At 40.6% G+C, this 16217-nt stretch overlaps 2 protein-coding genes across 2 annotated transcripts; both read right to left on the bottom strand.

Moving 5' to 3' along the window:
* Positions 1-7586: 7586 nt before the first annotated feature.
* LOC108777245 (uncharacterized) lies at positions 7587-11420 on the bottom strand. Its single transcript, XM_018544081.1, has 2 exons — positions 8591-11420; positions 7587-8395 (listed from the first exon to the last, which is right to left on the bottom strand). Exons 1-2 carry the CDS (start codon positions 11418-11420, stop codon positions 7587-7589), a joined length of 3639 nt encoding a protein of 1212 aa, XP_018399583.1.
* A 27-nt stretch (positions 11421-11447) lies between these two features.
* Positions 11448-12695, bottom strand: LOC108777246 (uncharacterized). Its single transcript, XM_018544082.1, has one exon. It carries the CDS (start codon positions 12693-12695, stop codon positions 11448-11450), a length of 1248 nt encoding a protein of 415 aa, XP_018399584.1.
* Between the last annotated feature and the right edge of the window lie 3522 nt (positions 12696-16217).

Below are 16217 nucleotides of genomic sequence, written 5' to 3' on the forward strand. Positions count from 1 at the left end.
GCGGTGAGATGAGGTGGGGAGGGTTGGGCAAATGCAACTTTCAGCTGATTTTCGAATCGCCTTTTACGGACAATACTTATTCCGCGAAATTCACTCGTATCCCCTTATAGAATCCAGCCCCTCAATTATACTTTCCAAATCTCAACGTCCGAGCGGATGGCACGCACTTACGTCAACGATTACTCTAAAACGCCTTCAGGCGGTTAATACGACATCGGGAACTCTAACACGAAATACCGCCTAACGCGCGATCCACTCGAGACGCATTTCACATACCATGACCGGTGGTTTTACATAATTTCGTAATGACGACGCTCGCCTCACCACGTTACGATCCCTCGTCGATCGCTCTCCATTTCTCTCGCTAATTCGGCGACGACAGTTAATCTCGTCAACAGGGCCTCTTAATAATCTCGTAATAGGCGTCCAGAGATTCTTTCAATAATTCGTCCATGCTTCAGGAGATCCTATCAATACGGCATCGGAGATCCTGCGTCCTCTTTACAGCAGTTCGATTACCGCACAAATGACGATCGGGAGCTTCCGCGGATCCACGCAGGCCGTTAGGCCCCTCTTCTATCGGGCCGCTTGCTGCTCTAATTGGCTTATCACAGCCACGCGACCTCGCAACAAATCAGAGCGAGTCCTGCGAGTCGCGTATCCTTTGGATGTCTGGCGCGCTTTCCAAATAAGCGGAAAAGGCTTCCTGCACGATCTGCGATCTTTCTGCGCTCTCCTCGGAAGTTAAAGGTTCGGCTATAGTTCGGCCAGAGACCAGACAATCGTTTAAGACGTCTCTCTCCGAGGCGTCTGCAATAAAGGTGCTACAGTCACCAAATAATCTCAATAATAAATTAGCAGAGGTTACAGAACAATACGACCTGCGTGTACCGCGCTCCTCGGTGACGCAAACTAGATCCTCTCAGGTTATTTTTTTCTTCTTTGACGATGTCTTCTTTCTTCCTTCCGTAAGTGAGGCGGCAAAAATACATGGACCTATCGTAACCATCGCTCACGCTCAAATGTGACTAAAAATTGTTATTAAAAGTCTGAAAAATAACTAAATATTTTATACTAAAAATTATAAGTTTGGCACGCTCGCTTGTGCCCTCGCCCTTCGAGCTTAGAGGACACAGGATCTCCGCGTAAATGCAATCACAAGTGACTGACACAAAGTGTCACGTCACAATATATATGAAAAAAAACCTACGTGGTAATTTTTGGGGGATTCTTATAACGGTTTAGACTTTTCCAGACTTGTTTGTGTTTTCCCTTTTATTCTGGAAAAGGATTTTTTATTCTGTATAAGGAAAACGAAATGACACGAGAAATATGAAATGAGCGTTCCATCGATAACTCCAACATCCTCTTAAGGGGGAAACCTCCTTTACACGGTCGAAAAATAAATGATATTCACGAATTTTTTTCTCGGGTATAATAACTTGAAACGTTTTGAAATTTTTATGACAATTTAATACACAATCGAACAGTACACAGGAATTTTTTTTAAAAAAAAGATATTTACTATAAAAACGGACGCCATATTGATATCGTCTCGCTTATGAAGTGTCTCCGCTGTGAACACTGTATCGTCCTTAATTTTGGTCTGAAACAAAAAAAACAAAATTTTTTGTAATGTTTTTGATACTAGCTTCTATGTGACATTTCAATTTTTAGAGAAGTCGAAATTGCATGTTTTTACACAGTTTAAAATTTAAAGTGTGTTTTTCGTTAAAAAAAAATCGACTTTAAAATACGAAAAAAAATATGAAAAAATTATTTTTTCAAAAAACAATTAATGTCACATCGAAAAGAATTTAATTATCTTTAAAATGAGAGGTCATCAAGCCAAATCGGTTCAGTAGAGTTCTCTTAATCGTGTTCACAAAATCGAAAAAAGGTGTTTCGAGAAAAACGCGTTTAAAGTTTTTGATACATAAAAATACTACATATTCACAACTTACGGCAGTCTCACGCTAATCAGCGATTCCAGCTGCATAAAGTAGCCCCTCCTCTTCCTCGTAGAACACGTTTTGAGCCATCATCTCCATCCTACGAGCCGTTCTTGCCTCTTTTGAGCTGCTATAGCTTCGGCGGTTCTGTCTGTTGATTTGCTTTTCGTCCTTCATTACGGCAAAATTGTGTGCTTGGATCCCAATTTGATACCCAATTTGTTCATCATCATTAACACTGCATTGTAGCCTTCGTTAAATATCGATGCAGCAATATACGCAGCAATGCAGACGATTTTTGCTTCATTGTGAATATGTGTAGGCGATAAACGCCAAACGGTAGAATTGAAATTTTCATTCGCATTCTGCGTGTAACCGCCTAAACACTTTTCCAAAAGATTGTCATTGGAAAGATCGTCGAAGATCGGTTGCAAATGTTTCTCAACATTTGGGTAAAGAGGAGGGGGATGTTTAAATGACGCTGCACAAACTGCTGCCTTAGCCTTGCGCCACTTACACCAGCTATCAGCTCCAGCCGGACAATTTCCGTGTTTCGGTGTCTCGTCGGTGGATGTTAGATGATCGAGTATTGCTTGAATGGCTTTTTTCATGCCCTGGACCAAATCAGTATTTCGACTTATGGCTAATCCGTAGTATCGAGTTATTTTTTATCAGTACATCGGTCAACATTCTACGTCCTCCGAGCTTCTTATCTTTTTTTACATTTCGAAGTCTTGTGCCCATTCATTTTTCGACATGCTCAACGCATTCACTTTTTTTTACAGGACGGTCATTGCCGTACGGATTCAAGTCTAAGATAGCTTTGAAAGTTTTTGAGTTGCCATCGCCTATATAATTTACGTACTGAACGCCGTACTTTTCTTCTGATCTGGAAAACATTTCTTTTATGGAATCGACTTCCATTTTCCCTGATGAACCGGAATGATTTAGTAGGCATTCTTCTTCGTCTTTTTCGTACCACTCAGTATATTCATCAGTACCTTCTTTTGATTTCCATGACGTGCAAACCTTACATATTGAACTTTTAATAACAAGATCGATTACTTTTCCGGTAAAATTACCAATTAGAGTTATAACACCTAACAGCGATGCAAAACCTCTTTTCTTCCACGATCCATCTTCAGACACATAAAATTTTGATTTTGGTCTTTCATTTTCTTCATTTAATATTTTTTCTTCATTAACTGCTTTCAGACATGTAGCATCAAAGACAAACTTTACTGCATCATACAGGTGTTTCACAATTTTCTCGTACGCACTGTTACTCAAACCTGTACCGAGATCCATAAGTCCAGCAAAAATATTGATGCCTTCTTGTCCGATGCCTAAAAGTCTCATAACAAAAACTATTCTTCTGTTAATTTCATAACCGGTATTTATAAGAGGTCCAGAATCAATCTGTGTAGAGCCACAAGAACACAACACAACTATCTTAAAACCGAAACCACGAATTCCCGATTCTCTAAATTCGACATTTTTAAGCACTTTCGACATATAAGCAGTTGGGCGAGCATTTAAAAACGCTTAGAAATTCTATAATTTTATACGCATGAGCTCTATTCACTTCTGCGTCAAAAACATTAGCACTGCTTAGTTTTTTACTCGAAGCACTCGTGTTACTAATTTCCTTTTCTTCGGCTTCTTTTTCTTGATTTTTACACCAAGGAGATTTCCTTTTTCGAGGCCTCGCTGAACGTCTGGACTGCCCGTGTATTGCTTTCGGATACGAAGTCATGCTGCATTCAGTAACGTATTCACTCGACAAGAGACGAAAGCGAACTGATCGTAAGTCAAAAAAAGTTTGAAAGAGAAGACAGTTGAAATTTCAAACAACGGACTTTCTGGATGCAGGTATAAACACGCGCCGAGAACGCAAGTATAAACGCGACCGCCCGAGGGTCGCTAGGCCCGTCTGAACTCGTCACCCGACCCGCTTTAACTAACTTCGTAAATACTGCAGATATCGACTTGAAATTTTCAGGGAATATTCTTGAATAGTTTAACAATCGATTAAGACTATTTCCAAAAAAACGGTTTTTTGTCCCGATAAAGGAAGTTTCCCCCTTAACTGCTAACAATAGGTCTGTTTTTGTTTCTGCACTGTGTTGTACCTTTCGGTGCAACAAGATATTAATTTGGGATTCGATCCGCTCAAAGGGTTGAAACCCATGAGGAAAACGAGGAAAGTGGTCAAGGTCGTAGAACAAACACTCACTGCACCACACTTTTATTAAAATAACCCCTTTTATTTATTATAACAATTATAATTTCGAGTGATGATTACCACTGATTACATTTATTCAAGTATTCGTAACCCTTTATTTAACTATTTTAATTACCCGATTAATTGATTACACTTTGATTGTTAATTGATTAAGTTACAATTCGAATAGTTGGTTATAATTATCGAATTGATTTAATTAAAGAATATATTCGGGTTAAAGTCCTCGCTCGTGACTTAGACCGGTCGGCGACACTCGTTATCGCGGATGTAATATGACTCGGTTCTCGCGACACGCGTAACGTATCGTTACGTTTAGATGTATGACAAGACTCTCTCGCCGGTCCTTAGACCGCCGAATATATAGGCGTCGCGGAGTCATCGAAATAGCGGCATTCGTGCCGTGTGCAACGCGGACTTCGTCCTCTTGCATTTCGGCAGTTCGTTGTTCTGTCGAAATGCAAGATTTGCTTTTTATTAATAATTGTTCGATGTGCGTGCGGTCATTGCTTGCGGTCGATCAGTGATCGTTGTCCGCACGCGTTATGGAATTTGCAGCCTTGCATTTCCGCAAGTCGTTGCTATGCCGAAATGCAAAGGTTGCTTTGCAGTAATAATCTTGCATTTCCGCCAGCTCGTTGTTAGGCTGAAATGCGAGACTTAATTGTGGTAGCACTCACGGGCTACAACAACTGTCTGAACTAGTACACACGGTGCAATAAGTTGAAATGAAACAATTATACAAATTTGTATATTGTATATTGTGCAGGAACAAAAAACAGACCCAATGAGTAGAATCGACATTTTCCTCGTTGCAGAAAATGTGCGTGATTCGTCGAGTTAACTGACCTGTCTATTAGCAGTACATTATCGCCGACCCTCTTATGGCAATAACCCCACACCGGTATAGCGTTGAAGGTGATATTAATAGCAGAATACTGAATAGGCACGTTCACCATGCCTTTAACACCCTTTCCGTTCACCTGCGTCATGAATTCGCCCTGGAAATCCGCAGGAAAATAACAGCCCACCATGAACTGAAGGTCGTAACCTTGAAAAACCTCGCTCGTGATTACGGTATTGTCTGAAAGAAAAAAAATGAGTCTCTATTAATACTAGTTCCGTCAACTGTTGAAATTCCGTGAAAGAAGCAATACATTTGCGAGAAAGTTTTTGGTAATTATTTACTTTAGGGGACCCAGCTCCGATGACCTTGACCTCGACATATGTTGTCAAGGTCATGATTCTGAGCAACTTTGCTTTAACAATTAGGTGGCGGACTCTTATAGTTTTTGAGATATTCAGACCCAATAGTCTGGACTATTGTATACTATCAATAGTTAATACTATGCGTGTTCAATAGTTCAAACTATTCTTTTTAACAGTAGGTTCCGCTTCCCCTGCGAGGGGGCTCCACTACTGTTAAAAATAACCTAACCTAACCCATTTAGTGGTGTATAGTGGCTGTCGTTTCGGGTAGGAATTCGAAATCCATGCACAATAGTACAGACATGTGACCTTCTATGCGAACATACTTCTATGGTTGTAGTATTGCACATGAATTTCGACTTTCTACGCGAAGCGACAGCTATTACACACCACTAATGGGTTAAATTAGGTTATTTTTAACAATAGTGCAGCCCCCCCGCAGTGGGGCGAAACCTACAGTATTCACGCATACACTTTACAACATAAAACGACATGGAAGTTGCGAGCTCATTCGCAGAAGAAGAGGTGGAAAAAGAGTTGCTTCGCATGAATACAGTAGATTTTACTACTGTTAAAAAATAACTTAATATCTGAAAAATTATAACAAACTGCCACCTAGTTGTTAAGGTAAAGTTGCTCAGAATCATGACCTTGACAACATATGTCAAGGTCAAGGTCATCGGAGCTGGGTCCCCTAAAGTAAATAATTACTAATTTTTTTAATTTATTATTTTTAATTTATTAATTCTCACATATTGTTATATTTATTTTTAAAAATAAATCTTAAGAAAGTTAATTCTATCGTTTATCACATAACTTATTATAAACCAGAATTTTAATCGATCTTTTATTGAATTCATTATACATCTATTACAGAACAATGCTTTGAGTTCTATAGATAAATTGTCTACAAAGGCATACTTATTGAAGTAAATTATTATGAAGAGGATGGAAAATCAACTGACTGAATTGTAACGAAGAGTGAGGACGACCTTAACCGGTAGCATAACGGGTTCTTCGATTAATGTTTATATCATGTATGACTTTCAAACCAAAAATACAAATTTATAACGAATTTCGTATAAATACTTGTGTAAATAAAAACTTAATCGTCTGTGACTACAGCTGTTTGCGGTTTAGTCAACACACTAGCAATAATTGTTTCAATCATTCTAGCGGCAAATTGGCCCTAGATTGTGTCATGCGTATTTAAACATCAATAGAGAGATAAATGAAAATTTAAATGCTACATTTACAATCGCACTTTCGATTATTGCTAATATTAATATTCGATAATATTTGTTTTTCGAGCACACATATACAGATAAAAAGTTGCGTTTCAGTAAATATGATTATATCAAAATGTGTTCACATAAAATAAAAGAAACTCTAAAAGATATTAAATGTTAAATCACGACACTGCCTGTAATCGTGGATAATTAAACGCGTTAAATTTATTTCCTAATTTAGATTTATGTATTGAGAGAGAGAGAAAGATATTTGGCAATTATGCGTTTTGATGGTGCAAAGAGTCGTGGCACGCATAACAAATAACTTCGTGCTTGTCACTCGCATATCATGCATTCAGGAGCCTGTGAAAAATCATTAATGTTACCACTAATTGTAAGCGATTCCGAGAGACCATGTAACGTCGTATACGGGGAAGATCACTCCACGTATCAATTTTTCATAATGATTTTATTTTTCTGAATACAGTTTATTATAGGAGGACTCGGCCTCGATACACCTTAACGAAAAGAGAACTCGGTCTCGACTTGTTCACACGGCAAGAGATCTCGGTCTTCTAGTGTCGATGCGAAACCGCACGATGCGTATTATAATCTAAAAGAGTCCTTCGAGTCGGCTGTGTTTTCTATGGAAAGTTCATTGGTACGTCGCGTACCAATCACAGCCGCCGTCGCAGGCGAGCTGAACAGACGCTTTTTTGTCGTTGGGCAAATAGACAAGGGACGCACGAGGCGTCTGCCTGTCACCCCTTAGCTCCGCTTCGGCGGAGCTAAGTATGTATATATGCGTGTATACGGCACGCGTGGTGGGCCCACCGTAAGCACTTAACATATTCCCCCTGTTGAGAGGGTAACGATCAATTACATTTATCTGATTGCCTGCTTACATCGACAGGACTATTCGCAGTTCGTGTTACAATATTTGTCATTATAATACTATTGTTCGATCGGAAGTGGACTTAGACACTTCACTGAACGCTTCATTACTCCAGTGCGAGTTTTGATGGTCACGGTTCGTGGGATTCCGTCTTCGCCGGGATGAGTTTCTAGAACCTTGCCCAGTGCCCATTGCAGACAAGGAAGGCCCTTGTCCTTGACGAGCACGACCATTCCAGTAGTGATGTTTTCTCCATCCTTGATCCATTTATGTCGGACTTGTAGCTCATTGAGGTATTCTAAGCTCCATCGTGCCCAGAAATCTTGTCGTACCTTTCTGATATGTTGCCAGGCTGATAGGCGGTTTGCTGGGACAGATGAGAGATCGAGCTCAGGTAGATTATTCAATGGTTTACCGATCAAGAAATGCGCAGGTGTAAGGGCTAAGAGATCATTAGGATCTGAGGACAAATAGGAAATAGGGCGCGAATTTAATATTCCTTCGATTTCTACGACAAAAGTATTAAATTCTTCAAACGTGAATAAAAGATCACCAACCACGCGTTTAAAATGGTGTTTGAATATTTTTACGGTGGATTCCCATAGTCCACCGAAATGTGGAGCAATGGGAGGTATAAAATGCCACGTGACGCGGTGTTCCAACGAAAATTGATTAATTTTATTTTTATGTTCTTCAGAATTGAAGAGGCTGTATAATTCCTTCAACCTATTGTTGGCTCCGACAAAATTGGTTCCGTTATCGGAGTGAATATGTGTTGGAACGCCGCGTCTTGATACAAAACGTCGTAAGGCGGCTAAGAATCCGTCGGTGGTGAGATCGCTCACCACTTCCAAATGCACAGTCTTTACTACCATACATATGAAGACACATACATACACTTTAATTTGATTTCGATTTCTATATTTTTTCTCTTTGACGTAAAAAGGTCCGCAAAAATCTATTCCGGTATTCGTGAAGGGAAACTCGCCGCGTACTCGGTTTTTTGGCAAGTCACCCATTTTATAATTGACAGTATCCGCGTTAAACCGAAAACATCGTATACATGATCGTACGATCTTGCGCACCTGATTACGTCCGTCAAGCAGCCAAAACTTCTGCCGAATCATATACAACGTCGTTTGAATGCCGGTGTGAAAATGTTTTTCATGCGTTTCTCTAATAATGAGATCAGTGAGAAAATGTCGACTCGGAATCAAAATTGGATGTTTCTGTGCGTGAGCTAATTTCGACTCCTTTAACCGTCCGCCGACACGGATCAAGCCATTTTCGTCGAGGAATGGATTCAACGCAGCTATATTGGTTTTATTTACCGACCGTCCATGTGTTAATTCCTTCGCTTCACACGAAAAGCTATGAGATTGGATAATCTTTATTATTCTGATTTCTGTTTCATCTAACTCTTTTATACATAATGGTCCACGATAAATATTTTTCGGACGAAAACGCAGGCACGACGCCATGATTCGCAGCAATCTCGAATACGACGAATATCGTTGAAAAATACTATAGTCGGGAACGTTGGTCGTCAAACAAACGTTTTTTCTTAATTCCGGCAACTCGTTCAAGTCTATGCAGTTATTAGGCCATTCGCTTTCAGATTTCATTAACCATGACGGTCCTGAGAACCATGACAGATTATTTAAAAAATCTTTCGGTAATTGACCTCTCGACAGCGCGTCGGCCGGATTATCCTTTGTACTAACATGTCGCCAAAACAATGGCTGTGTGATTTCTTGTATCTGCGCTACTCTATGAGAAACATAGGGTTTTAAAAGATGAGGCGAAGTCTTCAGCCAATGTAATACTATAGTCGAATCGCTCCACATGAATACCTTGCTGAAGTTTAATTTTATCATGCTACGGGCCTCGTTATACAATTTGGATAAAAGAAGTGCACCGCACAACTCGAGACGGGGCGTTGTTACGGTTTTTAGCGGCGCGACCCGCGACTTAGCGCATAAAAGATGACAATGCGTGTTATCTCCATCATTCGAACGAAGATATAAACAAGCACCGTAGCCTGTATTGCTCGCGTCGCAAAATCCGTGAATCTGAACGTCAATATAGTTAGGGATTAATATCTGACGATGGATAGATAACTGGTTAATCAAGTTTAATTGTGCCGCGAATTCGACCCAAGCGCAATGCATGCTAGCGGGAATAGATTCATCCCAATCTACCTTACATCGCCATAAGTCTTGCATTAGTTTTTTTGCATACAGGATGACTGGACCTAAAATGCCTAGGGGATCGAATATCCTAGCAATTTCTGACATGACGATTCGTTTCGTGATTTTTCCGCTGCGATCAATAGAACGGACCGCGTAGTGTAGCATGTCAGCGCGCGCAGACCACGATATACCTAACGTTTTTAAAGCGTTTGTCTTGTCGAGTACAAGATTGGCATTCATGGCATCGGGACTTAAATCTTCGATAATACGTTTCTCGTTTGAGGCCCATTGTCGGATGTTGAAGCCGCCACGAGACAATAGTATGATTATCTCGTTTCGCAACGAGCGAGCTTCTTCGACAGTCTCCGCGCCGGTTAATAAATCGTCAACGTAAAGATGATTTTTAAGAACTTCCGCAGCATTAGGAAACTCGTCATGCTCGTCATCGGCGAGTCTTTGAATCGTGCGTATCGCGAGGTAAGGCGATGAAGATACCCCGAACGTAAGTGTGTTAAGTTGGAAAGTTTTAATTTGACCGTCTTGACGCCAAAGTATACGCTGGTATATTCGATCGTCTTGATGAACCAACACTTGCCGGTACATTTTCTCTATATCGGCGGATAACACGTATTTATATATACGAAAACGGAGTAAATGCGCAAACAACGGATCTTGTATAGTGGGTCCTACCATCAACATGTTATTTAGAGATAAACCATTGCTTGCTTTAGCGGACGCATCGAATACTACGCGAACTTTGGTCGTATTACTCGAATTTTTAATCACCGCGTGATGCGGCATATAAAACCCGTCGTCAAATGGTTCGTCGATTAGGGACATGTGTTTCATGTCTAAATACTCTTGTATTACTTGTGAATAAGCCGTTTTCAGATACGAATCGGAAGCGAGTTTACGTTCGAGAGAATATAAGCGTTTGAGAGCAGCAGTACGCGATTCACCGAGTCGTTCGTCACCTTTACGGAAAGGTAATCGTACCATGTATCGTCCGTCGTTACAACGAATGACATTATCTGTAAAATGTGTTTCGCAATCGATTTCTTCGACGGATCTTGGCATGTTATTTGCTATTTCTTCAATCGTCCAAAAATTAGCGATTTGTTGTTCTAAGTTGATCAATGCGCACGTGGTGGTTTTTAACCGACTCTGTGAAGCGCCCCCCCCTGCGACAATCCAACCAAATCTCGTTTTCTGCAAATATAGATCAAAACCGTCTCGCGATAAATTAATTTGACCTATCGAAAATAAGGACAATGTTGGCCCGGAGCCGATTAGTATATCCACGGGACGCGGCACGTGAAACTCTGGATCGGCTAATATTATGTTAGATGGTATTTTAAGAGTTTCTCGAGGGAAAATTTCTGACGGAACCAAATCTGATATTGTTGGAATTAATAAACACGTTAATTCCTTAGAGAATTCGCTATGTAATGATCGGACGATAATTCGAATGACGCCCTTAGACGTTGTACTCATAGAATTGATTGCGCCGATCGGCATTGTACACGCGCTTATCGGGATTCTTAAACGTTTCGCAAGACCTTCAGAAACGAAACTCGCGGTAGCGCATGTATCCATCAACGCGCGGCACTTAATCCAATTCGATTCACGATTCTGCACGAATACCGTCGCCGTGGTCATCAACTGCGGCGCGTATGATGGAGAGATTGCCGCGAGACACATGGTGCTATTGTCGACTTCCCGTTCTAGTCATGAAGTCTTATCCGTTTTCGAATCTGCTGCGTCGATTTTCGTCGTGACGGACGGATATTTGTCAAGATGTAGAAGCGTATTGTGTCGCTTCTGACAAATCGTGCAGTTCGCATAATTGCAAGGTTTGCCCTTATGCGAACGCAAGCAGTTATAACAAAGCCTGGCGTTTCTTACGATTTCAATGCGCTTAGAAGCATCCAACTGTTTGAATTTATCGCATTTATATAACGGATGTTGCTTGTTTTTACATGCTATGCAACTGTTCGCCGTATTGATTGCAAAGGCTTTGTTAGATGTACGTGGTTTTTTAACTGAGGATGAACTCTTGTCGTCGAGTCTAGATGCTTCTGGGCGAACACGCTTAGACACGCGAACCGCGGATCGATATAGAAATTCATAAAGCTCGTCGATTTTCGGAAACTCGTCGCGTCCAAGCGTTTCTTCCCACTTATCGGCGGTATTCTTCGGTAATTTTCTTTCGAGTATATTAACGAGCATCTCCGATCCTATGCTAACTCCCATCGCGGCCAAGGAAGCGACATGTTGTTGCGCGTCGTCGGCGAGCTTGGATAAGCCCTCAGTAGTTTCCTTTTCTAATATTGGCAAATTATTTATCAATGAGAGATGGCGCGAGATAATAATACGCTTCACCTCATACGCACGTTTTAATAATTCCCAAGCTCTGGAATAGTTCGCGCTCTCGATCGACAATATTTTAATTTTGTTAGCTGCTTCACCGGTTACTGCTGATTGCAAATATTGCAACTTTTCGACGTCCGACAAATCCGTGCGCGAGTCTATCATTGCGATGAAGGCATTCTTAAATGACAACCACTTCTCATATGATCCGTCGAAATTTGGCAACGATACTTTAGGTAATTTCATTTTGTGATTCACGACTGTAGAGGCTGTATCAACGGGAGAAGGCGCATCGATACCCATGCTTGTATTTGCGACGGACTGTATGGAATCTGTTAAAGTTCTGACTCTGATAAGGAGTGAATAAAACCTATCTTGGACATTCGCGAATTCGTCTTTATGATTTTCGTTCGAATCTAGCGTCAACAATTCGTCATTGTAATCTTCGTATGCATGGAAAAGCTCGGTGACGCGATCCATGCGCGCCTTCAACGCGGCCTTGTCATGATGACCATGTCGATCTTTTTCGAGTAAGTTCGTTAGGTTGGTGATTTGTGACTTTAAAGAAGTCCGCTTCTGAATAAGAAGTTTGATTCTATCGGTCATGATGTCGATATGAAGTAGAAAAGGATAAAGGAAATGCGCGATCGGTAAATTGTTAACCTTGAATAATGTACTCGCCGTTAGCTCGAATCCAGCTGGTTGACCTGCCCGGTTCGAATTGTGAATCCAGATCCGTCTGTCTTGCGAAGCCTCGTCTTCACGTAGATGACTGGAATCCAAAGGCTGGCGGAATCTCGATGTTTGAAGCGTCGTCGTCCGCGTTCACCGCGCGAACGACCTCACAGGAGGCACCAAAATGTAACGTCGTATACGGGGAAGATCACTCCACGTATCAATTTTTCATAATGATTTTATTTTTCTGAATACAGTTTATTATAGGAGGACTCGGCCTCGATACACCTTAACGAAAAGAGAACTCGGTCTCGACTTGTTCACACGGCAAGAGATCTCGGTCTTCTAGTGTCGATGCGAAACCGCACGATGCGTATTATAATCTAAAAGAGTCCTTCGAGTCGGCTGTGTTTTCTATGGAAAGTTCATTGGTACGTCGCGTACCAATCACAGCCGCCGTCGCAGGCGAGCTGAACAGACGCTTTTTTGTCGTTGGGCAAATAGACAAGGGACGCACGAGGCGTCTGCCTGTCACCCCTTAGTTCCGCTTCGGCGGAGCTAAGTATGTATATATGCGTGTATACGGCACGCGTGGTGGGCCCACCGTAAGCACTTAACAGACCAGGTGGGGTTAACAACGAATCCGAAAAATAATATCTACTACTACTTACTCCTTTTTATATGTAAAAGGTATATACGAGGAGGTAACCACTATCTGAAATAATGTCCCACAGATTACATGATTTCATTTAATTTTATATAATTTTATTTGATGACAAATAATTTTTCCTCACTATATATGCGGTCAGTTGGTAAAATAAACGATTTTATCTAATATTACACAATTATTTCTTGTAATTGTCAAATTATATATCGAAATTTTATATAAATTTTATAATGATTTCAGGGACTCCGTCCCACGATTACATTAAGTGATTACCTCCTCGGGTATATAAGTTACATTTAATAAGATAGATGCATCAAAGATACAAGATTTATATTTTAAAGTAATTTTTATCATTTTTTCCCAGGGGTGCGTTTCGTATACCGGAGTGTTCATCCAGACGAAGTGTGATGTCACATACCAAGATTGGTTCGTGAAACGGAACGATTCTGGAATGTTTTTGCGTTTGTGCGCATTATACATGCTTACATATTTAGAGTTTTTATATTTTACGTAAATACAGAAATGTAAAACTAATATAAACCTAATATAAACCTAATCTAACCTACAACACACTTCTACATATATTTCATCATCGCGCTTTATTACATTATGTCGTTCTGCGCATGCGAGACGTTTCTCGTCACAGTCTCGAGCACGATGAAAAGTTGTTGTCCGGGCGTTTGAAAATTGTAAAACAGAACGCGGTTATGACGTCACATCTTGATAAACGAAACGGTTTTGGAAAAGTTGTCGTCCGGACGTTCATTCGGAACGCACTCTAGCGAATCTAAGATAAAACAGGGATTAGATACATTTATTTATTTCATCCATAATATTTGAATAATTTAAGTTTTTTTATTTAATTCGAACAACAACCTCATACAGCAACAAATATTTCAAAAAAGTGTTAGAAAGGTTTCAAAACCATTTCAACCTTTCACATGACACAATTTTTTCGATTCTTTCAGTTGAAATATCTCTGAAACCTTTTATATCATTCACATTTGAAACCTTTCAGTTGAAATATCGCTGAAATTTGTCATTTGTAATAACATTGCGAACCTTTCAGTTGAAATATTTCTGAAATATTTTACATGACTCAATTTTGAAAGCCTTTTAGTTGAGATATCTCTGAAACCTTTCACATCTTCATTACTCACAATATGCGCGCGTAAGAGAAAGACAGATTCATTCATGTTTTGCATCTCATTATTGCTTACTTATTATTTGTAAATAACAAGGTAAAATTTTGTTGCCATTACAAAATAAATGTTCTTTTAGTAATTCTAACAAAATAATCTGTCTGGGTAGACAAAATATTTTTATTAAAAGTATATATGGACAATTCGAAACATCTCTGTCAATAAGGTAAGAGTGGAGCAGTACGTTAGGTGAACGACTCGGAACTGGACCGTGGACGAGTCACGAGTTCGAATCCTATCAGGTTTAAAAGTTTTTTCATAGGTATTATTAGTCAGTTCAGCACTTAAGGAAAGGACACAAATGATGGAAAAAGAAATCTAATTAATAAGAACTGCTGTAACTTTTTTCTTTCGTGTGCGTCCGCATGCGTGCGAGCAATATGGCATTCAATTGAGGACATATCTGTCATGCGCATGACACTCACGCGTGCGGATAATCTTGCACTGCTAGAGCATTGTGCGCGCATTTTGTTATCTGGGTTGCTGCAATATTGCATCGCAATATTTCTAGAGGCGGACATTTTACCGTTGCTGCAATGTTGCAGCAACGTTGCAACAACATTTTACAATGTTGGTGCAATGTTGCAACCTTGCAAATAAATATTGCTGCAACATTGCTGCAATATTTCTGTGCTGTATGGGACATGTTTTTAAGCAACAAAAACGTCTATTTATATTACGTTATTAATGTTAATATATACGAATTTTGAAGTTTAGTGTAATATAATAATCCATGATGTCTAGTTATATAATATATGTTGTGACGTGACACGTTGTGTCAGTCACTAGTGACTGCGCTAGCACGGAGATCCTGTGTCCTCTAAGCTCGAAGGGCGAGAGCACAAGCGAGCGTGCCAAAAATTTATATTATTTCTCTTTTCTTTTGTATATTCTTTTATATAAAATATTGAGCAATTTCAGATTTTTAAAGAGCGATTATTAGTCACATTAGAGCGTGAGCGTTGGTTATTTTGAATCTGTGTAATGTTGCCGCCTCATTCACGGAAGGAAGAGAGAAGACGCCGCCGAGAAAGCAAGAAGCCATCGAAGGAGATCCCGATTATCAGGGAGGGCGGTACACGCAGGTCGTATCACTTTTTAAACTTTACTAATTTTGTTAGAATTGGGTGATTGCCGCGCTTTAATTGCAGACGACTCGGAGAGAGGAGTAATAAAGGACCGTCTCAGCACGGCCAGAACATTGGCAGCCGCCTACACCTCTGGGGAGAGCGATAGAAGACCGCCGATCAAGACGGAACGCCCCGGCTAGCTAATTTGGAAAAGCGCGCCGAACACTCAAAGGATACGCAACCCGCAGGACTCACTGTAATTGGTCGCGGGGTTGCGCGGCTACAATAGACCAATTAGAGTAAAGAGCGGCCCAATAAGAGAGGGGTTGAACGGCCTGCGTGGGTCCGCAAGTGCTCCCGGTTATCACTTGTGCGGTGAGCTATCTGTAAGGAGGACGCAGGATCTCCGAAGCCCAGATAATCGCAGACTGGTCTACCGTTGCCGGAAAAAGCAATAGTCGACAGAGATCCCGTGGGAAGATCGACGAGGGATCATTACGTGGTGAGGCGAGCG

Source organism: Cyphomyrmex costatus, unplaced genomic scaffold, assembly GCF_001594065.2.
Source record: "Cyphomyrmex costatus isolate MS0001 unplaced genomic scaffold, Ccosl1.0 scaffold42, whole genome shotgun sequence".
Classification (NCBI taxonomy): Eukaryota; Metazoa; Arthropoda; class Insecta; order Hymenoptera; family Formicidae; genus Cyphomyrmex; species Cyphomyrmex costatus.

Bases quoted from the DNA above. Each gene is read 5' to 3' on its own strand.
- LOC108777245 (XM_018544081.1), bottom strand. From the start codon at position 11,420: ATGTGTCTCGCGGCAATCTCTCCATCATACGCGCCGCAGTTGATGACC. The intron at 8,396-8,590 runs GTATACGATGTT...TATGTATGGTAG, and splicing joins GCGCAAGATCGTACGATCAT to TAAAGACTGTGCATTTGGAA.
- LOC108777246 (XM_018544082.1), bottom strand. From the start codon at position 12,695: ATGACCGATAGAATCAAACTTCTTATTCAGAAGCGGACTTCTTTAAAG.